This window comes from Glycine max, chromosome 11 (genome assembly GCF_000004515.6).
Source record: "Glycine max cultivar Williams 82 chromosome 11, Glycine_max_v4.0, whole genome shotgun sequence".
Classification (NCBI taxonomy): domain Eukaryota; kingdom Viridiplantae; phylum Streptophyta; class Magnoliopsida; order Fabales; family Fabaceae; genus Glycine; species Glycine max.
Genome location: NC_038247.2, coordinates 3,163,564 through 3,184,876, shown reverse-complemented (window position 1 = coordinate 3,184,876; position 21,313 = coordinate 3,163,564). Strand labels below are relative to the sequence as shown.

At 29.2% G+C, this 21,313-nt stretch overlaps 1 protein-coding gene across 1 annotated transcript; it reads right to left on the bottom strand.

Moving 5' to 3' along the window:
* Positions 1-12,784: 12,784 nt before the first annotated feature.
* On the bottom strand, positions 12,785-14,504 carry LOC100790748 (transcriptional regulator SUPERMAN). Its single transcript, XM_014763824.3, has one exon. The coding sequence runs from the start codon at positions 14,224-14,226 to the stop codon at positions 13,444-13,446; it is 783 nt and encodes a 260-aa protein (XP_014619310.1). The 5' UTR covers positions 14,227-14,504; the 3' UTR covers positions 12,785-13,443.
* Positions 14,505-21,313: the final 6,809 nt, after the last annotated feature.

Below are 21,313 nucleotides of genomic sequence, written 5' to 3'. Positions count from 1 at the left end.
AAAAGACCAAGTGGGAATTGTCATATTCTGAATGGGAGCAAAAATCTCAAATGTATGTATACGTCTATATCTGTGCGGGAAGTGTCACTGTTAAGAACAGTCAATTGTTTAGAAGAAAGGGAAAAAGTTCCATGCAGATAAGGATAAGAGAAAGAGAGGCAATCAATGATTACTGATTTGTGAATGACTGAGCCCACACACTGACCACGACTAAACCTCAATCCCACTTCCCACACGCTTCACTTTTGACAGCCCGGAACCCATCCCATCACCACTACCCACTCTCCACTCACCCTCCCACCTAATCACCTAATTATGTAACATTGTATTTTTTAATTGAATGTTCAAATTATTTAATTAAATTTTAAGAGAAATTAATTTTAATTTAAGTACTTAAATGAATTAATTAATAAATTTGGTGATTATTTAACATTGTATTTTTTAATTGATTGTTCAAATTATTTAATTAAATTTTAAGAGAAATTAAATTTAGTTCAAGTACTTAAATAAATTAATTAATAAATTTGGTGATTTGATTCTTCATGTGTATGTTGTTAGTGAGTTTTAGTATTTTGTGTGTTGTAAGTTCATGAGTGTGATGAACATATAAATGATAAATTTATGATGTTACAATCTCTTATGATGTTGGAATTAGTGAATTAATTTATGATGACATATGATATTGATTTGAATGATCATAACATACATGTATTGATGAATGACATTACATGTGAATAGACACGTATAAGTTGGAGGTGTTAGGAAGACCCTCAACTTAGTGTTGGATGTCCTGGTGACTAAGGCCGAATAAACCTATAGAATTGATGAGTGGGTGAATCCCTAGATAAGTTAAGTTCTTTACAAGTCGTACTGAGGTAAGCCACTATCCACACTCATCTATGTTTGATAAAACCACACTTCTTTCACAAGGTTAATGCAAGTTTCCCCAACTAGTCAAAGCATAGAATACGACTGTGTTAAAGAATATAGTTGAGTTAATCGCTCAGAAGATAAAGTCTTTAAAGAGTAAGGAGTCACCATAACATAATATGATAGTTAAACGTACATGTGCATTGATAATTGTGACTTAAGAATGATGTGTTACTTGAGGAATTATATGAATACATGTCTCTTGGAAAAATGGGAGATTTATATATCTCTTTCAATACGTTGATCTTATATTTCTTTTATATGTTATTTTCTTTTAAAATGAGCTTACCTTTGTATTTTCTGTTGAACTATGATGATCATGTCATTTGATAGGGAGCAACTTATGATGTAGATTTCGAGAAACATGTTACTCGTGATTGATGTGGACTTGGTGGTGAACTTATGGGCAATATTTGACCCTTTTTCATTTATTCATGTTTTGTCATGGTGAGAACCAACTAAAAATTTATATATTTTAATGGATATATGTTATATTTATTTCCTAAATTGAACCCTTGAGTTTTGTTTGGAAATTTGTTTATGATGTTTGATAATATAGTACCTTGGAATACCCTAACCTTTATGTTTTATGACTCAAGGACTTTTAGGGATTAAGTTTATATGACATAATTATATTCATGAAAAAAAATTACATATATTTTTATTAATTAAACTAATTCAAGAACTTTAAAGGGACTTGAAATGAATCTTTTTTGCGTTAAAATACTAATGTTTCATGTCATAATATTTGGGGTTGTTACAAATTATCATTAAGTATTTAGTTACTTATGTAATTTTGATTTCTTAATATATGTTGAAATTATCATTTATGTTTTTTTCTTTTATATTTTAAAATAGAATGATTATTAACATTATGTTATATTAATTTAGATCAAATTAAATTTGACTCTCTCAAAATGAAGTTTTGGATGGGAGTCCCGTGATAAAAAAAAATATAATAAAAAGAGAAAATTAAATCTCACTAAAAATAGCTAAACAGCTTTATTATTGAAAACTAGTCCTTCACGAACTTGGCAAATTATTCACAATTATAACATAATATGTAAAAAAAAAAAAAAAAAAAACTAGAATGATTCTGTTTCAGGTGAATAATAAACCGAATTCATATTACTGGTCCCCTCTCTGATCGTAAATAATTAATTAATATAATTATGCATGCATAGCATAGTAGTACTATATTCAGAGAATAAATGCAATCCAACCTTTAATTTTTTTTTTTTATGAGAACCATTTATAACTATCTAAATTTAGTAATTAGTCGGTTGAATATTCTTTTGCCTAGCTACCTACTACATATGAATGCAAAGGCGCACACGGCACACGGCACACGGCACAGGGACATGAAAGAAGTACTAGACACTGAATTCATGGTTGTGAGAGATCTGAACATCTATATCAGAGACAGGAGAGAGAGCAGTGTTCAGAAAGAGCTAGGGTAAATAATATAGTAAGAGAGACGATATGATGATGGTCATGTAAATATGTAATGGTGTTTGCGGTAATAAAGCAATATTAATGGTTATAATATATATTATTATAGGTAGAAGAGATGAGAGGAGGGGGACCAAGGAAGATGATCAGTGTGCTGCCAAATGAAAGTTGAAGTATTCATGCAGAGCCCATAAATATACGCGCTCCTCTTAGCTGGCTGTCCTGCGCTCCTATGGTTTTCGCGGGGACCGCGACAGGGTAACGTTAATTAGACAAATGTGTCCTATATTTCTCAACTATATCATGAATCTAAACCAACCAGGCGCTATATATGTAGAGCATTACTGCTTACAAAAATGATTTGTGGACACCACGAATCTATTTCTTACCCAGATATTAAAACACACAAAAGAAAACAATATAATTATAATAAGTACTGCAATCTAATAGAAAGACAAATATATAGAAAACACACCTTTCAAGGACAGTTTGAGTTTAATTAACTCTTAGACCTAATGAAAGTTTGTCCTAGGAAATATCTTGAAATTTTCTCAAGAAGTACATTATCAAAAAATACCTTTAGGAGAAGTGTATAGCTGGATAGGGAATAATGTCCAATCCAGATAAGTGGGGATTGAAACTTAAAACCGGTCAAATACAAGTTACTGTTTTATTTTACTCGATCAACTCTCAGGATTGTCTTATATTTAATACTGATTACATTTTGAATAAGAGTTTCCCCTCCTACTAATTAAAGATACTTAATATAAGAAAAAATAATTAAAAAATTTGAAATCTATTTGATACATTCAACAGTAAATTAATTAGTCGTGGTAAAAAAAAAAGAAAAAAGAAAAAGTCATTAGTCGTAGTAGAAAAAAATTTATTTCTTACTATGACCTTGGTATAAACGTTTCTTACTATGTACGTCAAGGAAATACTAAGTTGAGGAAAAAAGAAATCTATTATACATTAACATGTAATGTATATATGTCCTCAAACTATTACTTTCTTTCTTAAATAGTTTTTTTTTTACAAGGCTTGAATAGTCTTTAAAAGTAAATCATTTGTTTAAATAATTCTTAAATGATTGAATATCTATAATTTTAGTCCCTAAGATTATGTTCAATACTATTTAGGAACTAATTATAATTTGAAGCACTTTTTTAATATTTGAATTTTGAGGAACTATTTGGAGTGATTTCTAATATTTCTAGAACGACTTAAGTAGTTTTTTTTTTCTTTTTCAAAACCGTTTACAACTCATCACCACTTGAAAATCCAAATTAAGAATTATCATCGAAGACTGAGGCAAATCCCGTTATCCTTTATAACAAAGATACAGTATCCGCATCTTAAAAGGCACCAACGATAAAAGAAAATAATATTTGCTTACATATCCATGATCCGGATACTGAAGAGCAGCCTTCCTTTATTGTACAGAACATTTTTGTTTTATTTGTAAGATCACTGAACTGATTCGTGTGGTTAAACACTGACCTAACGTGAAGCAGTTTAATTTATTTGTTTATTTTTTAAGTCAATGAGTAGGAATCAAAGGGGATAAAAATTGTATATATAAGGTAGTACTATTGTATTCATCTTTATACCAATTGTGTGTTAAAAAATTAAAGACCAATTCCCATATTAATTTATAGTCACCAAAATAATAACTTTAGCCTCCTCTCCTATCTCATTATACTTATATTTCTATTCAAATAAATAAAAAGCAAAATAAAATACTCAATGTCGAAGAAGTCACTTGACAAATGAAAAAAGAAAATTAAAATAACTCTTAAATATACTCTTATTTAAAGGAGAGACTTAAATTTATAATATAAGGGAAAACTAATTATAACAAATAAAAATAAACATATTAATAAAAAATGAAGCATCAAACTGAACTAAAAAATTTATAAATTTTCATATTTTAATGTTTTTTTTAAGAATTCATATTTTAATGCTAACATATAATAAATAAAACATTTGACTTAAATTCAAATCCAGCATAATAGTGTGATTTATAATTGTAAGGTGGAGTTATAAATGTAATATTAATTTGTATTATAAAATATAGTGAATCACAAAATATCTGACATCTACATTTTTATAATTTTTTCAATATTTACAATTAAGCTTAAACTTATTCAATAAATAAATTTTTCTTATCATAAGTATTTTTTAAAATATTCATTGAACTACTATTAATATTTCCTTTTTTAAGGAGAACATTATTAATAGTTTCTTATACAAAAAATTACAATAACATTAAATACTTAGAGTAAAATTTTTATCATTCATATTAATGTTATCGCATTCCATCGAATAGACCGAGTGCCTTGCAACTTTATTACTTTAGTGCATCTTGGTGCATGGGAGTATGTCTCAGTCTCGAATAAACTAATAGAGTAATAGTTTTTTTTATCCCAAATAGGTAAAAGTAAAACTCCTAATAGGGGCCTTGGGCCTTATGTATTTATTTTTTTCGATACAGAGCCGTATGTATTTCAGACTATCTTGTGGATATACTTATAAATATAATCGTCATTAGGCGTGTCAGGTATACATTTGACACCTATAAATCATTCTGCCAAAATTTATCTGTCTATTTATCTGATTTCCAGCAATTTCTTAGTTTTTATAGATATAAAATATATATATATATATATATATATATATATTGAATTAAATTTACATTGAATTGGTTTATCACTCGATTGTTAAATACTTTTAATTATAATTTTTTTTTAAATAAAGGAATTTTTCTTGCTACATAGCAGAAAAGCTACCCAGTTACTGATATAAACCCACCCAATAGAATGCCTCTAGAAAGCATCGATCAGACGAAAAGAACCCCTCTACATATAGGCTATACCACATACGTTCCACAACAGTATGTGATAAAATAACAACGATTAATAACTTCTTTTTGGCACTAGAAAATTCAAGTTATTTTCATCTTTTATATCCTAGATTTATGATCCGACATAATGGTTCAGAACATTATCCAAACTGCTTTCCTTTCCACATGCTCATACGATACACAATAATTCTTGGTGAGAAGATATAATGTGGATAAAATACCCAAACGGGTATTTAATTATACGTGTGTGGCGTTAATCATCAAGTTCAGTCAGGACACATATACACTAGTGAAATTGTGACTGCCGTAAATCTGTGACATTACTCGTTGGTATAAAAATGTAACTAAAATAGGCGATCCATATATGATTTGAAGATGAGAATGAAGTGATGTAATATGCAGAAAGCTCTTAGAAAAAAACTGAAGATCGGAATCAGCTCTGTTGTTACAATGGACATAGCATGTTTATGATTAATAGGATATGGTCGAGGTTACAGTAAATTTGAGAGTGGATATATATAAGAATGTTGTCCAAAATGACCCAAGTGTGAGATATTGGCCAGGCCTTTATGATGGATAGTCTTATATACACTGATGATGAGTATTTGATATTATGACAAGGAGTTAGTGGTGATTGAGGAAGAATTGAAGTTGGAATGGCCATGCTGGGCCATATGTAGTCATTATAACTGTGACAAAACGACATCATCAACCCAACAAAGATCATATGATTATTTTACTCACATAAAAGTCATTCAAGTTTAGGATATTTGGGTTGGTTTGGACCACATGCACGAAGACATATTAAGTATGCAACAAAACTGGAAAGCTATATAAATGTACGCTTCCTGCTCTAGCCTTTCTCAACAAAGATTGCACGCCAATGCTGCTGCTTATTAACTAGCAAGAACACATGCAAATGTACCACGAGGTCCCCTGTATAGTTGTAGCCCACTAACCCACATTTATTGTCCCTATATTAAGCTTGTTTTAGGAAAATGTTTGGTAGATATGCATTGGGGGTCTACGTCCATAAATCATTAGGTAGTTCAAAGATTATCCATTCTCAATGGTTTCAACCATTCGGATGTTTGTACTATTATTTTTTTGTTGAATCAGAATATACTTTTACACAAAGTCAAAAACTAATTGCCATATGTACTGAAATGATTAGTAAAATCTATTTAAAGGTTTTGCCTCTTTTAAGATATGTTTTTTCATGGACACAAATCAATGATTAAACTATAATCACATATATTTAAATAATAAAGTTATTTATCAATTATATTACATGATATTATGTGTTTGAACTATAAAGAACCGCAAATTTTTATTTTATTCATTTCACAAATAAACCATGGAATTAAATATCAATAAATCTTAAAAGTTATATGTTTGTAAGATATGATCTCACATGAATATTTTTAAGAAATTATTCATTGTTTTTTTTTTTCTGAATAGAAACTGGTCATTACTATAAGACTTAAATAATTCTCTCACTTAAAATTATGTCTCTAAATTAATAATCTGTTCTCGTCTTTTTACTGGGAAACAGTAAGGAAGAAAGAGGAAAGAGGATGGGTAATTTATCTTGGAATCAGGCTCAATCTATTTTTAACACGCTACCAGACTATTCAATCTCTGTAAACTTCACACTAGCAGTGCAAAGTAGTAATGAGCAAATTAATTAATGGCAGAGACCCTTAACTCTCTTATTAGCTTGTTTTTGAAGGTGCATGTTTTATCTATCTATTGTTTTGGAAATGGTGATTGGGTATAGCTATTTTTCTTTGGGCAAATATAAGAGTGAGAAAAATATTTGAGCTTTTGAGGAAGGACATGGATCTTTAGAAGCAGGGCAGGCCTACTTAATCGAAGAAAAAGGACACCCATTTGCCGACTATTACAGACTACAACAGTTCTATTGTACTGAGCAACTCAACTCAGAAAAGAAAAGAAATATCTGTTACTTTACTTTATGCATTCTTCTTCTGAGTTTAGTTGCTGACACGCTACAAATATAGAACTAAACACACCATTTTAATGAAAATGAAGCTTAACAGAGAAACACGTCAGACACTGCTCCCCACATTTTATAGGATCGCCGAATGATTGTTAATTTGTTTCGACTCAGTTTATACATTTGATAATTATAATGCTTTTTGATGTCTACATTTTATAATCATTTTTTGGAATCTGGATTTTATAATGTTTAAATGTACTGTTTAGGACAATTTGTTTTTGTCTTTCAACTCTAAACTAATGAATTAGATTCTCAGGTTTGGGTAGCAGCAGTTTCTTTTAACAAATGTAATAAGAGTCTTTGGGCTTCCGGTGACTCCGAATATACTCCTAAGCTTTAATTGTGTGGATTAATTATGGTTCATAAGGGGGTGGTCTACCCAGCTATATAAGCACTTATCATGTTCATGGATTGCGCGATACCATATTAAATTTTATAGTGCAGCAAAGGCATTCGAAAAATCCCCTTAAAAACCGGTTCATAAGGGGTGGTCTACCCAGTTATATAAGCACTTATCATGTTCATAGATTACCCGATGTGGGACTATTCTTAACAATCATATTTTAAAAAATTATCTTTTTTTAAGAATATATTTTAATATGTATTGTTAATTGAGTTATATTTATTGGGTGAATTGGATAGATAGAAACAATTTATAATATATATTATACTATAAATATTATATTTTATTATTCATTATACCAATGTTTTTTTTTCTCACATTAAATGTTGAATAACATTTGAGATGTGCAAGTATATTTTTCCTCGAGGCAATAGTAATATTTGATGCTAGAAAGCTAATCATATTTGCTAAATCTCAGCAACTTTGTGTCATACAGCATTCTAGTAAATTGACCACAAGTATTGTGGAGTCCTGGGTCAATCATGGGTTGGAGCTCATATTGTGGAGTTGAGATCCTCTTTTCTTGAGGTTGATTGATGTGAATGGATAAAAAAAAGAAGAAGTTAAAATTATTTTTTTAGTCTCTCAATTTATCTCCAATTTTAGATTTGGTCTCCCTATAATTTAATTCACAAATTTGGTCTCCCGATTTTATAAATCCCTACAAAATTGATCCTGAAAGTCCGATTTGAACGTTGACCGTTAACCTAAGACGTTGACTGTCACGTGTGACTGCCAAATGTCAATGCCACGTGTCAATGTCATGTGTCAACGTCTGAGTGGTTTCTTGTAAATGCTTTATTTTTTGTAAGTAAAATTATACTTTTGGTCCCCCGATCTTACTCCAATTTCGATTTTGGTCCCTTTATAATTTAATTCGCATATTTGGTCTCCTAGTTTTATAAATCCCTTTATAAATTCAGCAGAATTTCATTACTGGAGAAGTTGTATTTCAAATTTTAGACAAAAATATCATTGTCATACATAGGTCACTTAAGCATTCATATACACATAATACCGCATGGGGAAGCAAAAAAAGAAAAAAAAATAGGGGGTTGAACCTGTTAAAGTAAGAGATCTGAAAATTTCAGACCCAGGTTGAAATTCATGCGCCACTTTCTCAAGTTGAACAACCCCGGAAGGGGGAGAATGATTTTTCTCTGGGTTTCAAGTGAGTGAAAAACTTGCGATGAAAAAGAAGTACGAGATTTATCAAGACCTACCATGTTTTTAGCACCAATGGTTAAATCATTCAAAAGATCAATTTTGTAGGAACAATTTATAAAGAAATTTATAAAATCGAGGAACTAAATGTGTGAATTAAATTATAGGGAGACCAAAATCAAAATTAGAGTAAAACTGGGGGAGCAAAAGTGCAATTTTATCTACAAAAAATGAAGTCTTTAAAGTGAACCACTCAGACTTTGACACATGGCAGTCAATGTCTGAGATTAACGATCAACTCTCAAATCGGGCTTGCATGACCAATTTTGCAAGAATTTATAAAATTGAAGGACCAAATTTGTAAATTAAATTATAAGGGGACCAAATCCGTAATTGAAGATAAAATGAGGAACCAATTTTATAATTTTACCTAAAAAATAGAAATAAAAAGAAAAGAAAATAATGAGAATAAATGATGTGAAAGAGAAATAAGAAATGAGGTTAATATTTTTTATCCATATTATGCTTCTTTTCTTTTCTTTTTCGACGAAAATCATATCATGCATTTTAGGGGCTACTAGATACTAGATAGGTGCAAATCTATAGAATAGAGCATTTCTAGCTGCAGCTAAAGAGGCCACTTAGACATTTTACAATCACTAATGAGTTACGCAACTGTTGTCTTAATTTTTCCACAGACGGGGACAGAAAGTACATTGCCTCCACTTTTGCAGCTTTCCTCCCTTTTAAATTTGATCACATTTTTATATGTTCATTCAATTTTTGGCCTCCAAGAGCCGTTGGGATCACAGCATTTTGGATTCTGTAATCTTACATTCTTACCTAAGGATAAAACTTTTAAAATGAGATTTTATTAAAGGGAAAAATAGTATTGTATCAATGTACATATAACCTTTTGTTATCTAAAAAAAATTCATATAACCTTTTTCATCGAAAAAAATGTTCATGTAACCATTATTAATGATTGATTTAGCAGCGAGTGTGCAGATAAATTAGTACAATATTATTCCAACTTAACCAATTATTTTAAGTTTGAATTTTTTATATGTAACTGTGTATGGTTGAAAGTCATCTGAAAAAATAATTTTAAGACAAAAATATTTTTGTAAAAGAATCAGAATTATTGCTTTTTTTATTTTATTTTTCTTTTATCAGGTGAATTATATTGAAGCATACACTCTAAAAATTTCAACTATAAAATTAAACATGCATTATGTTTATCTTAAAGTAAAATTTTTATTGCTAATAATAATCAATCGGACTTGAGCATAATTATTTTTAATAAAAAATTAATAGTTGATTTATTATAGTGATAAATAAGATGTGTTTTTTTTATGAACGAGATTTGAATGTTGCTAAATGGAAAATCACTTTTATCTAAAGTCTCTATTTTTCTTGTTTCTCTCTTACATAAAATTAATTTTAAAGATTAGTTTTAAACTTTCCACCGAGTGTACAATAATTAAACTCACACAAATTATTTTAAAATTTAAATAATTTTATTTTAAAATACTAAAACTAATTAATTTACCCATATCAACAACTACAAATATATTGTTTTACTGATTGTGCCTCACCGCCTCACAGTATTTGTCGGGGTTGATACTGGCTAAAATATTCTTTCACTTGCCAATTGAGATGCCGCACGAACATGTCACACGTTTAAAAATTATTGTTTTGTGGAGAGATATTAGATATTTTTAAAGGTTTTTCTTTTATCTGCAATCGAAAACAAAATTCTCCAGGCAATCACAATAAATTGAATCATACTTCATTTTTTTCTTAATTAAAAGAATAATTGAATTTCACTTAATAATCAAAACTACTGTTAAAGAAATTTCAATTTTTTTTTCTCAAACTCTTTCATAAGTTAACTAACTACACAGTTCCAACTGCTGCATGCCTGCGACAAACGTCGGTCTTTATTTTTTACTAATACCATCAAATACTTTATTCTAGGGGCGGATGTGAAATGGGCCTGATCCCATAGATTCTATTAACGCGAACAAAACTCTGTCAAAAATTAATTAATGCGAACAAGAACCGAGGAGAAAATTTGACTGCTTCGAATTATTAGTTTGTTTCAGATTTTAACTGTAAACTTGATGATTTTGTAAGAAAAGAAACTGTAAACTAGATAATATTAATTTGGGTATGGAACTTGAGTACACAAAACCTTATCTGATTCGATCTAAATTGGACTATCGTTTTAGAAAATTTTAAATTATATGCTGGTACTTTTATAGCTTTTATATTGTAATTTTATAATTTTAGTAAGAAGCACTAACAAACACTATATTATTGATAAAAAGTTATCAAAACAACATAATTAGAAGAAAAACTCGTTAAATGTAAGGTAGAAATAGAATTCAGTAAAATTTATAATTTGTAATAAATTTTAGTTAAAAATAAAGAATATTTTTAATATGTTGCTAACTAGTACTTCTTAATTATAATCTTTAGACTATATTCTTCAATCACTGATTAAAAAAAACTATTGTTTATCAGTTTATGGTTGAACGAATATATAAATGTAGTAATCCTGTGAAAATAAATAAATGTAGTAATATAACGACAATAAGATGGAATTGGAGTGGAAGATCGAGTCTTAATTACTATCCATCTATCATAATCATAAATTAATTAACCTGTGCTATTACTATTATATACAATAATTCTAAGACTTCCTACAATTTTTTTTAAGATAGATAAAAATTATTGAATAATTATAATTTTTTTAAGTACTAAATGAATTTATTTTTTATTTAATTTTTTGATAAAAACATATAAAGGTTTATTAGATTTTCAAGGAGATATAACTTTACTCTATTGTAATACAAAATAATGTTATATCTTTTTATAATATACTCTTACTAATCTTCCTTAATATTTTAGGAAGAAAGTATTAAATACAAAAGTAAACGCACTTGAAGTCTTAAAAACATATTAAAAAAAATATTTTGTTCACTTAATAAGTCATAGGATTAATAAGAATAGCATGTAAGAAAAATTAGAATTATTCATATACACAAAATGTGTACTACGAATTATTTCATAGAATAGTGTTATCATGTCTGAAATGGTGTAATTAAGATTTTTCTTTTGATTTTTAAATGAGTAAATAGTGCGTGCATTGATATTATAAATATTTAATATTATTATTTAATCATAAACTATTATATAATAAATTTGTTGACTTTTATAATAATTATCTTGAAAATTATACTAATTATGATTTTTAATTGGTTGATGTTATAATTTATTTTACATTCACAATGCATATAAATTAAACTATTTTTTTTAGTGTGTACATGAACGTTACATTTTTCGTGAGAAAATGTAAAATTAGCAATGCTCTTATATATAACTGAAAATAGAGAAGTTATATCGTTTTTTATGTGTATGGGTGGATGGATGAGAGAAATATAAATAATAAAAAAAAGAAGAAGAAAAGAGACATGAATGCGATAAGAATTGAAGAGATAAATAAAAAAATGGGGATAAAAATGAGATGGAAGAAAAAAAACGTTTGCATGATAATAATAACCCTAACACGATATATATATATGTCCAAGGCAATCATGTATACTTGTACCTCTTGCTAAACTTTAGCCTCCATATTCCATAATCATAAATAATTAGTTTGCTGCATTTCATCTCTTAGAAATATAAGCATTTGGAAGTTTAATTTTTCTATTCATACCAAGCTTAATTATTATACAGTTTAGTTACTAAAGATTATGTACTAGCGTGTTTATCTCTATGATATGAGTTTTTACAAGGATTAAAATCTAATGACTTTTCCCATGTATTTCATAAATTAATATATACAGGCTGCAGACTCAAATAAATATATGATAATAAACCAAAAGAAATATTGAATAAAATGAAAATGGCATATTTGCAGTTTTCTGGGAACAGAAAGGTGTGAACGGTGAAGATAATAATATATTACTAGGTTTACTTAGTGAAGGGAGGAAAATAATCCCCACGGAAATGTATGCCCAGACAGACATGTATGTACTTAGACAACTCTAAAATAGAAAATGACACTTCACTGCAACCTTTTTCAGTGTCTAAATCCAAACCCTAATCTCCCCCCATAATTACTGATAATATATTTCTCCAAAAATTAATACCAACTTACAATTGATTTTTCTTTTTGTTTGAAAAATTTACATGTGGTACCTCTCTCCTTCTTTCCTATCCCCACCCCCTGCTTGCTCCTCCCTCCATCTCCATGTGCACCTTCAGTCACAAAACATTCACACAGATAAAAATCAATCCACCAAGAAAAATAACAAAATTAAACCCAAAACAAAACCCACAAGCCTATCAGCTATACCAAAAGGTGGACATGGTAATGGTATAACAAACATCTACAAATAACAACACTCTCCATATCTCTTCCTGTCTTCCACACATCGCTGCAGTTAAAAAGAGAGCAAAACAATAATATTGTCGGACTTTAATTTTTCTCAGAAGCTACTACCAGCAGTACTATATATATATATATATATATATATATATGGTTCACACTATATAATATATATTTGATATATTTCTGATGAGCTTCTCAGGCAAGCTTTATGAGGTTGGTGTTGGTTTGTGGCCTAGGCGGAGCTCTAGATCAAGCTCTTCGAGGTGGCCATTATGATCAATAGAGGAGGAAGTTGCGGATTGTTCCACTTTGCTAGAGTTATAGCACAAAGAGGAAACAGTAGTAGTAGTAGTAGTATTGATCCCAGTTGCGGGTGCACCGGGAAAATTAAAGGAAGTTTGCATCAGAAAGTTGGTTGTAGGATAAGAAGAGATAGAGAGAAGAGTGGAAGGAGAAGGAGTAGTGGGGGAAGGTGGGAAGGGTGGTGCAGTACTACTAGGGCTTTTGGGCAAGTGGTAGAGGAGGCACAAGCCAGCATTTGCAACAAGGTCTTGAGGAGGGATATTGATGAAGGGTGAAGTGGGAAGAGAAGAGGTCATGGGGTTGGAGGAGGAGGAGGGTACTGGAGCTTGGTGGAGGCGAGCGCGGTCGCGGCGGTGGACGTTCATGTGGCCGCCGAGGGCTTGGGCGGAGCGAAACTCCCTTCTGCAGAAGGTGCAGGTGTAGGACCTAGGAGGCCATGTGGTGCCCATGATGTTCCTTGTGTCTTCTGCAAAAGCTCTGACCTCCCAAGAGTCATCATCATCTTCTACCTGCTGCTGCTGATGTTGTTGCTTCCTAGGGTTCCACATCCAAGTAGAAGAGGAGGTGGTGGTGGTGCTGTTAGGGTTTTTTGGTTGAGGTTGTTGTTGTTGTTGGGTTTTGGGGTGTTGGGGTTGCGATAGGTTTTGGATCTGGGTCATGGAGACTAGGCCAATCTCTGCAGCCATGGTACTGTCACTGACATTTAAGATAGATAGAGAGATGGATGGATAGGGAGATGGATGGGGATGAAATTGAAGCAATATTTAAAAAATTTAAATTGGTTTAATAAGGGGATGGGGTTAATTAAGCAAGGACAAAATCAAGCTTTAGAACATCAAATCGAATGTATCACCAATGCTTGAAGTAAGCAGTTGGAACATAGTGAGATTCACATTATAGTAGTGATGGGATTAGTTAATTATTAGTCCACACAACTGGTTTACCTTGTTTGCTATGGACAATTTCTTTCCTTTGGCTTCTACGCCACCGAAATATCTCAGGCAGTACTATGTACTTTGTTTTTAATCTTTAACCCTCTTCCCTCCCACTGTTTATGAATTTCTTAGCTTCAAAAACTTGAAATCCTTAAAATACTGAAGTGAAAAGAATATTACAAATATATAAATTAAAACCTCCACGGAAACCAGCATAGAAGTAAAACAGACTGTTTTCGTTTTAGTTTAATTTAATTCTTTGTACTAATTAACAGTGTAAAGTGTTTTTGGGGTCAACTAATCATGTCAATTAATAAGTCACGATATATATAATTTTTATAAAATTCAATGAATATATTATACATCTCAATTTCTTATAACATGACATTGTAAAAACTTTTTTTATACATTATTAATTAATATATAAGCAAATTTCTCTGTCTCTGTTTTGTTTTTTTACCAAGGGACAATTGTAATTTTTTTTACGGAACCATTTTACTGTTAAACATAGATTTGTCATATTAGTCCTGAAATATAAAAATTTCCATTTTTATATTTGAAAAACGAAAAACTTGTCAATTCAAACTTCCATTTAATTAATTCAATATATAAAAATGATTAAATTGATCGACATTTTTATTTTTCAGTTTGAAAACCGCTACTTTCATCTTTCAAAAATTAACATAGTTATCCAATCATATAATATTTTTAGAATTTTATTTTAGTGGGCAAAAACGAGTTTTCAATTAAAAAAATATAAATTAATTTTATACCCATAAATATACTTTAAAGGATTATATAGTAAATTAGTATAATTTCACATCAATTCAAAATTTACTTTAATAAGACATTAAAATTGTGAAAGATTTCAATAAAAAAATTCCAACCAAATGAAAAATATATTACTACATTATTTATTTATATAAAAATAAATAAATTTGTAAGCTGAACCACACGATTTTTTTTTGTTCTCCGTATGTAGATATCTTTCTTTAGAGGTAATATTGTTGAAGATATTGTTGGTGACTAAGAATAATTACTTATTCAAATTTGAACATTAGTTCATTACATTATAGGAAACTAATTTAAATAATTAAATTTTAATTCATCATATAGTTACTCAAAATCATTTTTTATAAGACGCTTTTATATAATACGTGATCTGTCACATTCTTTACATTGGTGTTAACAATATACAATTTCGAGAACGCGTCCAACATCAAAGTGATGCAAATAGCTTTTTCCCTTAGCCACACGAGAACACATTGTACTAATAAAACTCTCACCTCGCATTTACAATATAAATAAAACTTGGTAACTTTGCTTTCAATTACTTGGAAGAATTAACTTAATTTGATTAAATCCCAAACTTCTAATAAATCCCACGAGTTAGAATTAAGCATACTTGTTTTTTTTTTTACTAGCTAGCCAGACAGAATAAATTAATAATACTACAAACACAGAGCATTACATAATTTGTCAAGAGTCACTTTTCCTTGTTAAAAGTTGTGCTGTTATTGGATGGCCCAGAATCAAATCCCGACTACCTAAGACATTCCATGGAGATCTTACAAAATATATATCCTGCATTCAAAAGAGATATGAATTGAACTTTTTCTCCGCGAGCCATGCCGCAACTGTGACATATGCATAAGATTTTGCTGATGCACTTCTCTCCTTTCCAGGTCGACATATATATTTGAGGGGATATATGGTCCAATAATACCTTCCAAATGAAAACGTTAACCTTCAAAGGTATCAACTTTTCCCAAAACAAATTGAAGATGCTGCTTCTGTCTTGTTTACTGTCTCCGAGAGATATTGCCCTCTTTGCTATATATATATATATGCTTATATCAATCACTGTGTATTTGCCTGAAGGATCCGTATTCCACGACTACCTGTTCAATCCATTTTCCCTCAATGGAAACAAAGTAAGAAACCGTATAAAATTGTTGTAGCAAATTCAATTTTCAATGAAAAGAAAATTCTTTCTCTTTTCCCACTTCCAATGTCACAGTCGGTCCCTCCACTCAAATCAACAACCATCACCATCCCTTAATTGATAGTAGTATCTATGATTAAAGTCTGAATGTTAAAGACATTTCCAACAATCTGCGAATCATGCCAAAAGCTATAGTCTCTCTTCACCATCACTAACGAAGTAACGATCTTTATAGCTGATTTTTTCACCCGATTTGCCTAAATTTGTGAGCAAATAATTTGTTTATATATAAAATCTGTATTGAAAAAATGGCACATAATTAAAATAAAATTTTAAAATTCTTGTTCTATAATTACAATGCATTTTGAAAATTCTAATTAATTCCATTAAGCTAGCTAGCTCAAGATCGAGAGTAATTCTTTCATAAACACAACGTTTGGAAACAAATCTAATCAGAAGTTTAAAATAGTATTAAAATAATTTTAGCATAAATTTTTCTGTAGATTTTATTACTATTAATTTGAATTCTGTTTTAGCTAGTTTTGCTCAAGAAACTATATGCTATATGCCGCTAAGCCTGTTGGGTGAGTCAAAAATTAAAACGCAGTAATCATACTTGACGGCCTTTAAAATACAATTATCAAGTGTACATTAGAAATATTTTATTATTATGATTATGATTATGATGATCGGAGAATTAAGGATAAGAATAAAAAATTACCTGTACACTTTTCTTATTTAAGACAAAAAAAGAACTGCCAATTAAAAAAATATTGATATTAAAAAAAGGCAGTGATTTATTTATTGTCTTCATGTCATTATTTAATTGTAGGAATAAAATAAATAAAGAGCAACAGAGTTGAATCCCGAAAAAACACCGGGTAGCTCTATAATGCTCTCTTTTTGTAGGTTTCTTCTTGTCAACACGCAACCGCCCCCAGGAGAAAAACCTTTAATTATGCGCGTTTAAGGATTCAAAAATAATAAAATTACAACTTCGCCTCACTTCAATGCGTTATATAGGACAATTGATTAATTAATGAAAGATAGCTCGTGAAGAAACATTTCCTGGAGACATAGCTTTCTTCACCTACGAACACCCTCCTTACGTTCTTGTGTCGCCCCACTAGCTAGTCCATGCCACCAAATGCCCAGACATCAAATTCACCTCTTAATTATAGTATATGTTACGTTCATTAATTAAATAAATAATTTCATATATATCCTACTTATTGAAGAAGTATAACCCTACTTTTATAATGCACCAATATTTAACTTCAAGCCAAGGTTCAATTTCTTTCATTGTCTCAAAGTCTAGTGAGTAACGAATGGTTTGGATTTTGAAATTGAATGGCAATAAAATCTATCAAGTTAAACTATGTCACTGTCTTTATCGGATTTATTAATCTTATTTCGAAGTATATTCCTCGTGACTGGTGTCATTAATTCCCAGCTCTCGATTGTTTTGCACTTCGATGATTATATATGTCATATCATATTGCTTGATCAAATAAAGACAATGATAAAGGTCCCTCAGAAAGAAGACAAAAGGAGAAGAAAAGGGAACAATTCTTCGAAAGTTGCATGACAACAAATCTTGCATATGTCTTTGTCAAATTTACTAAACTAATCTTTCGTAAAGAATACTTTGAAACTAAACAACTCATGTTCTGAAACATTCAGTTAACATACGATTTCATCTTTAAACTGTTTTTTCCTCCAATTTATCTTAATCCATACTTTTATGTTGTTCCTATATACCTCTGTTCCTTTTCAATTACAATTATGTAATATTTTTCACTCATTATTTATGATGAAGATGAAAAATATTTTAAAAATAGGTAGACATAAGGACATAATTGAAAATAAAATAATTAATATTATCTTGAATTCTTAAATAGACAAATAAATAAAAGTTACTATTTGAAAAAACTAAATTACGCTAACCATCTCTAAAGTTTCATAAAATTACACAAATTCTATTTTTTTAAGCGTACTCTATTTTGTTGATTAAAACTTATGTAAGTCATCTCACCAGTTTAGAAATAAAACCTATCAAATAGAGAACGAGGCCCATATACCTGACAAGACACACATGGATTTTATTCAATAAAAAAGAATTGTGTCGTCAAAAGAATATTAAAAAGTACATTTCAAACATTGTCATTTCAAATTTATTTTATTCTCCTAAGAGTGATTAAGTATCTTGGTGTATAATGTATTAAATAATGAAATTCGTCATTCTTGTTTTTATAATTTTCATTTTTTAAAAAATAATTATGAATATTGTTTAATTTAAATACTTATATTTCTATATTTTACGTAAATTTAATTAATATCTTAACTTCTGTTTATTTTTATAATTATTATATATTTTTTAATAAAGTATAAAAATTACCCCTCTCTTTTATAAAGTTCACTTTCATTTACATCCTAAATTTTAGTCAGGTCTGACTTAACTTCTAAGGCAAACTCATTAGGATTAGTCTAGAGTTGAAAATTTTAGGTAATTAAATTAAGTATAAACTTTATTATTGCTAACACATATATGTATATATAAACACGTTAGGCTTAGAAAAATATATGTTGGCTACAAAGGTATTTTCACTATTTTGAAACTGAACGTGTGAGCTAAATGAACAGAAGTAATTTGGGCAGGCCCACGTTCATTTGTTGAACGTCCAACGTTTAAAAGTGTCAAAACCCGACAGAGGTAAATTAAACTTTTGGGCCTTTGGAACTCTTGATTCTAGTAATTTTTGGCCCAAAAGGACTATGATTAATACCAAAGAATGAACATTTCAAAACTCTTCTCGTCATGGAACCAAAAATAAAAATAAAACAAAACTACTTATTAGCAGAAACAGGCAGACCTTGAAAAAGACTCTGCATAGCACTGTTATTTGAATCTTATAGATCCAATTCGCGACCAAATTTGGTTGGAGAACGAGTTAATAAGGATTCAACTATGTCACTGGACACACAAAGTTCTATCCATTACTCATTAACATTTTCTACATGAATTTGAAATTACCAGAACCAAGACCATGAGAACTGTAAAGGCTAAGAAGAAAGAAACGGTTCCTAAATTCCAAAAGCACTGCACCTCATTTACTGTGTCTCTTAGTTAGGGCCTCCCTTCTCTTACAACTCGATATATACTGTGTTCCTCAGAAACAATCTCTAGTCTAAGCATAAGTATTCAGGTTGCATCTCATACCCGAAATCTACTTATTAATAATATATCAACCTCCTCGATCAGCTACGCATCCAAAAAAATTTCTGACAAGAAATACTTTATAATATTTTTATAAAAAATATATCGTAAATTTTTACAAAATATTTTAATTTCTATAAATTACAATTATTTTTATATGCATTTTCATTGAAAATCCTACGTGATTATTTCATTGTTAATATTTTTAAAAAAAATCTTTATATATATAACAAAATAATTATTCAACCATTTATTTTCTTTCATATAATTACACATTCTATTCTTCCCAAAATTAATTACAGAGAAATATTTTAAATAAAAAAATTCTCTTAATTCATTTTTTGTTTTATTTGTAAATTGGGATGAAATTACTCAAATGAAAACATGTAGTATTAACAAGACATTAAATAAAACGGTTTGCTCTATTGAATGTATTATTAGAGAAATTGGAGTATTAAAAATTAAGTTATTATTTTGGCCTCTAATTTTTTAGTTCAATTGAGTCCTTTTATTGTTAAAAGGCTCAATTTGATCCTTTAATTTAAATATATTAGATTCAATTTAGTTCTTTTATTTTTAAATTTTATAATTAGATATTTATTTTTTAAAATGGATTCAATTTGGTTTAATTTTTTGAAAATATTTAAAGATGATGAAAAAAAAATAAGATCAAATTGTATTCATTTTAAAAAATAAATAACCTAAATGAACTTTTTAAAACTAAAGTATAAAATTGAACTTAAAAATAAATTAGAGAACCAAAATAATAATTAAATTTAAAAATTAAAAAGAATGAAATAGTAAAATTAGCATCAATTTCTTCTCTCTTTTTTTATTTCTTATATTTTATTTATATATTTTAAAAATATTTTCTTATAGAAATAATACTTATTTTTTATTACATATATATAAGTAAAAAAATAAAATTGGTGGGCGCAATTGCCCCCACAATGCAACAAGTGGATCCGTCTTGTCCTCAATCATAATAAATGACGTTTAAACGTATGTTAATAAACATTTATATGCTTTTTTTGTTTTTACAAATCAACATTTATATGTTTGAACTTTGATATAATAATATTTTTTGAGTTTAATAGACATGAGTTTAATTTTTTTTTACACCAACAACTAATTAGAAATCAAAATTAACAAATTTATTATACTGGAGAGATTATGAATTGAAAATGAATATTAGTGCACGTATTATATACTCATTCATACTTTATTAAGTAGTAGTAACTTTTTATTTCTTAAGATGCTTGTTGGAAGATATTTCATTTTTATGTGTTTTCACCCAAGTACCTAACATACTTATGTTTCTGTCATAAAACATAAACCGCATAATGACTTCGTTTTCTTCATTTCTTGAGCCTAATTAATTAAGTATTTCCATTTAATTAAATTTAAAAATATTGTTGCACGTGCCAACAGAAAAACAAAGTAAAGAACCAGCAAGTTGAGAAGATAAATTAAAACCACCCAGGCTACCTATATGAATTATGATAATAAAACGACAATGTGGCGTCATTATCACCACTTGGTCCACTATTAATTTAGTCATGGTTTTCCTTTAACCTTTTTTAATAGGGCTAAACAATTTTTTAGTAAACCACGGGGAACCTATGCTAGCTTATAAGTTGTAACGGACCAAGGTACTAAGACAAATCAATTTTAAG

Excerpts from the sequence above, each read along its gene's own strand:
- LOC100790748 (XM_014763824.3), bottom strand. The coding sequence starts at position 14,226 with ATGGCTGCAGAGATTGGCCTAGTCTCCATGACCCAGATCCAAAACCTA.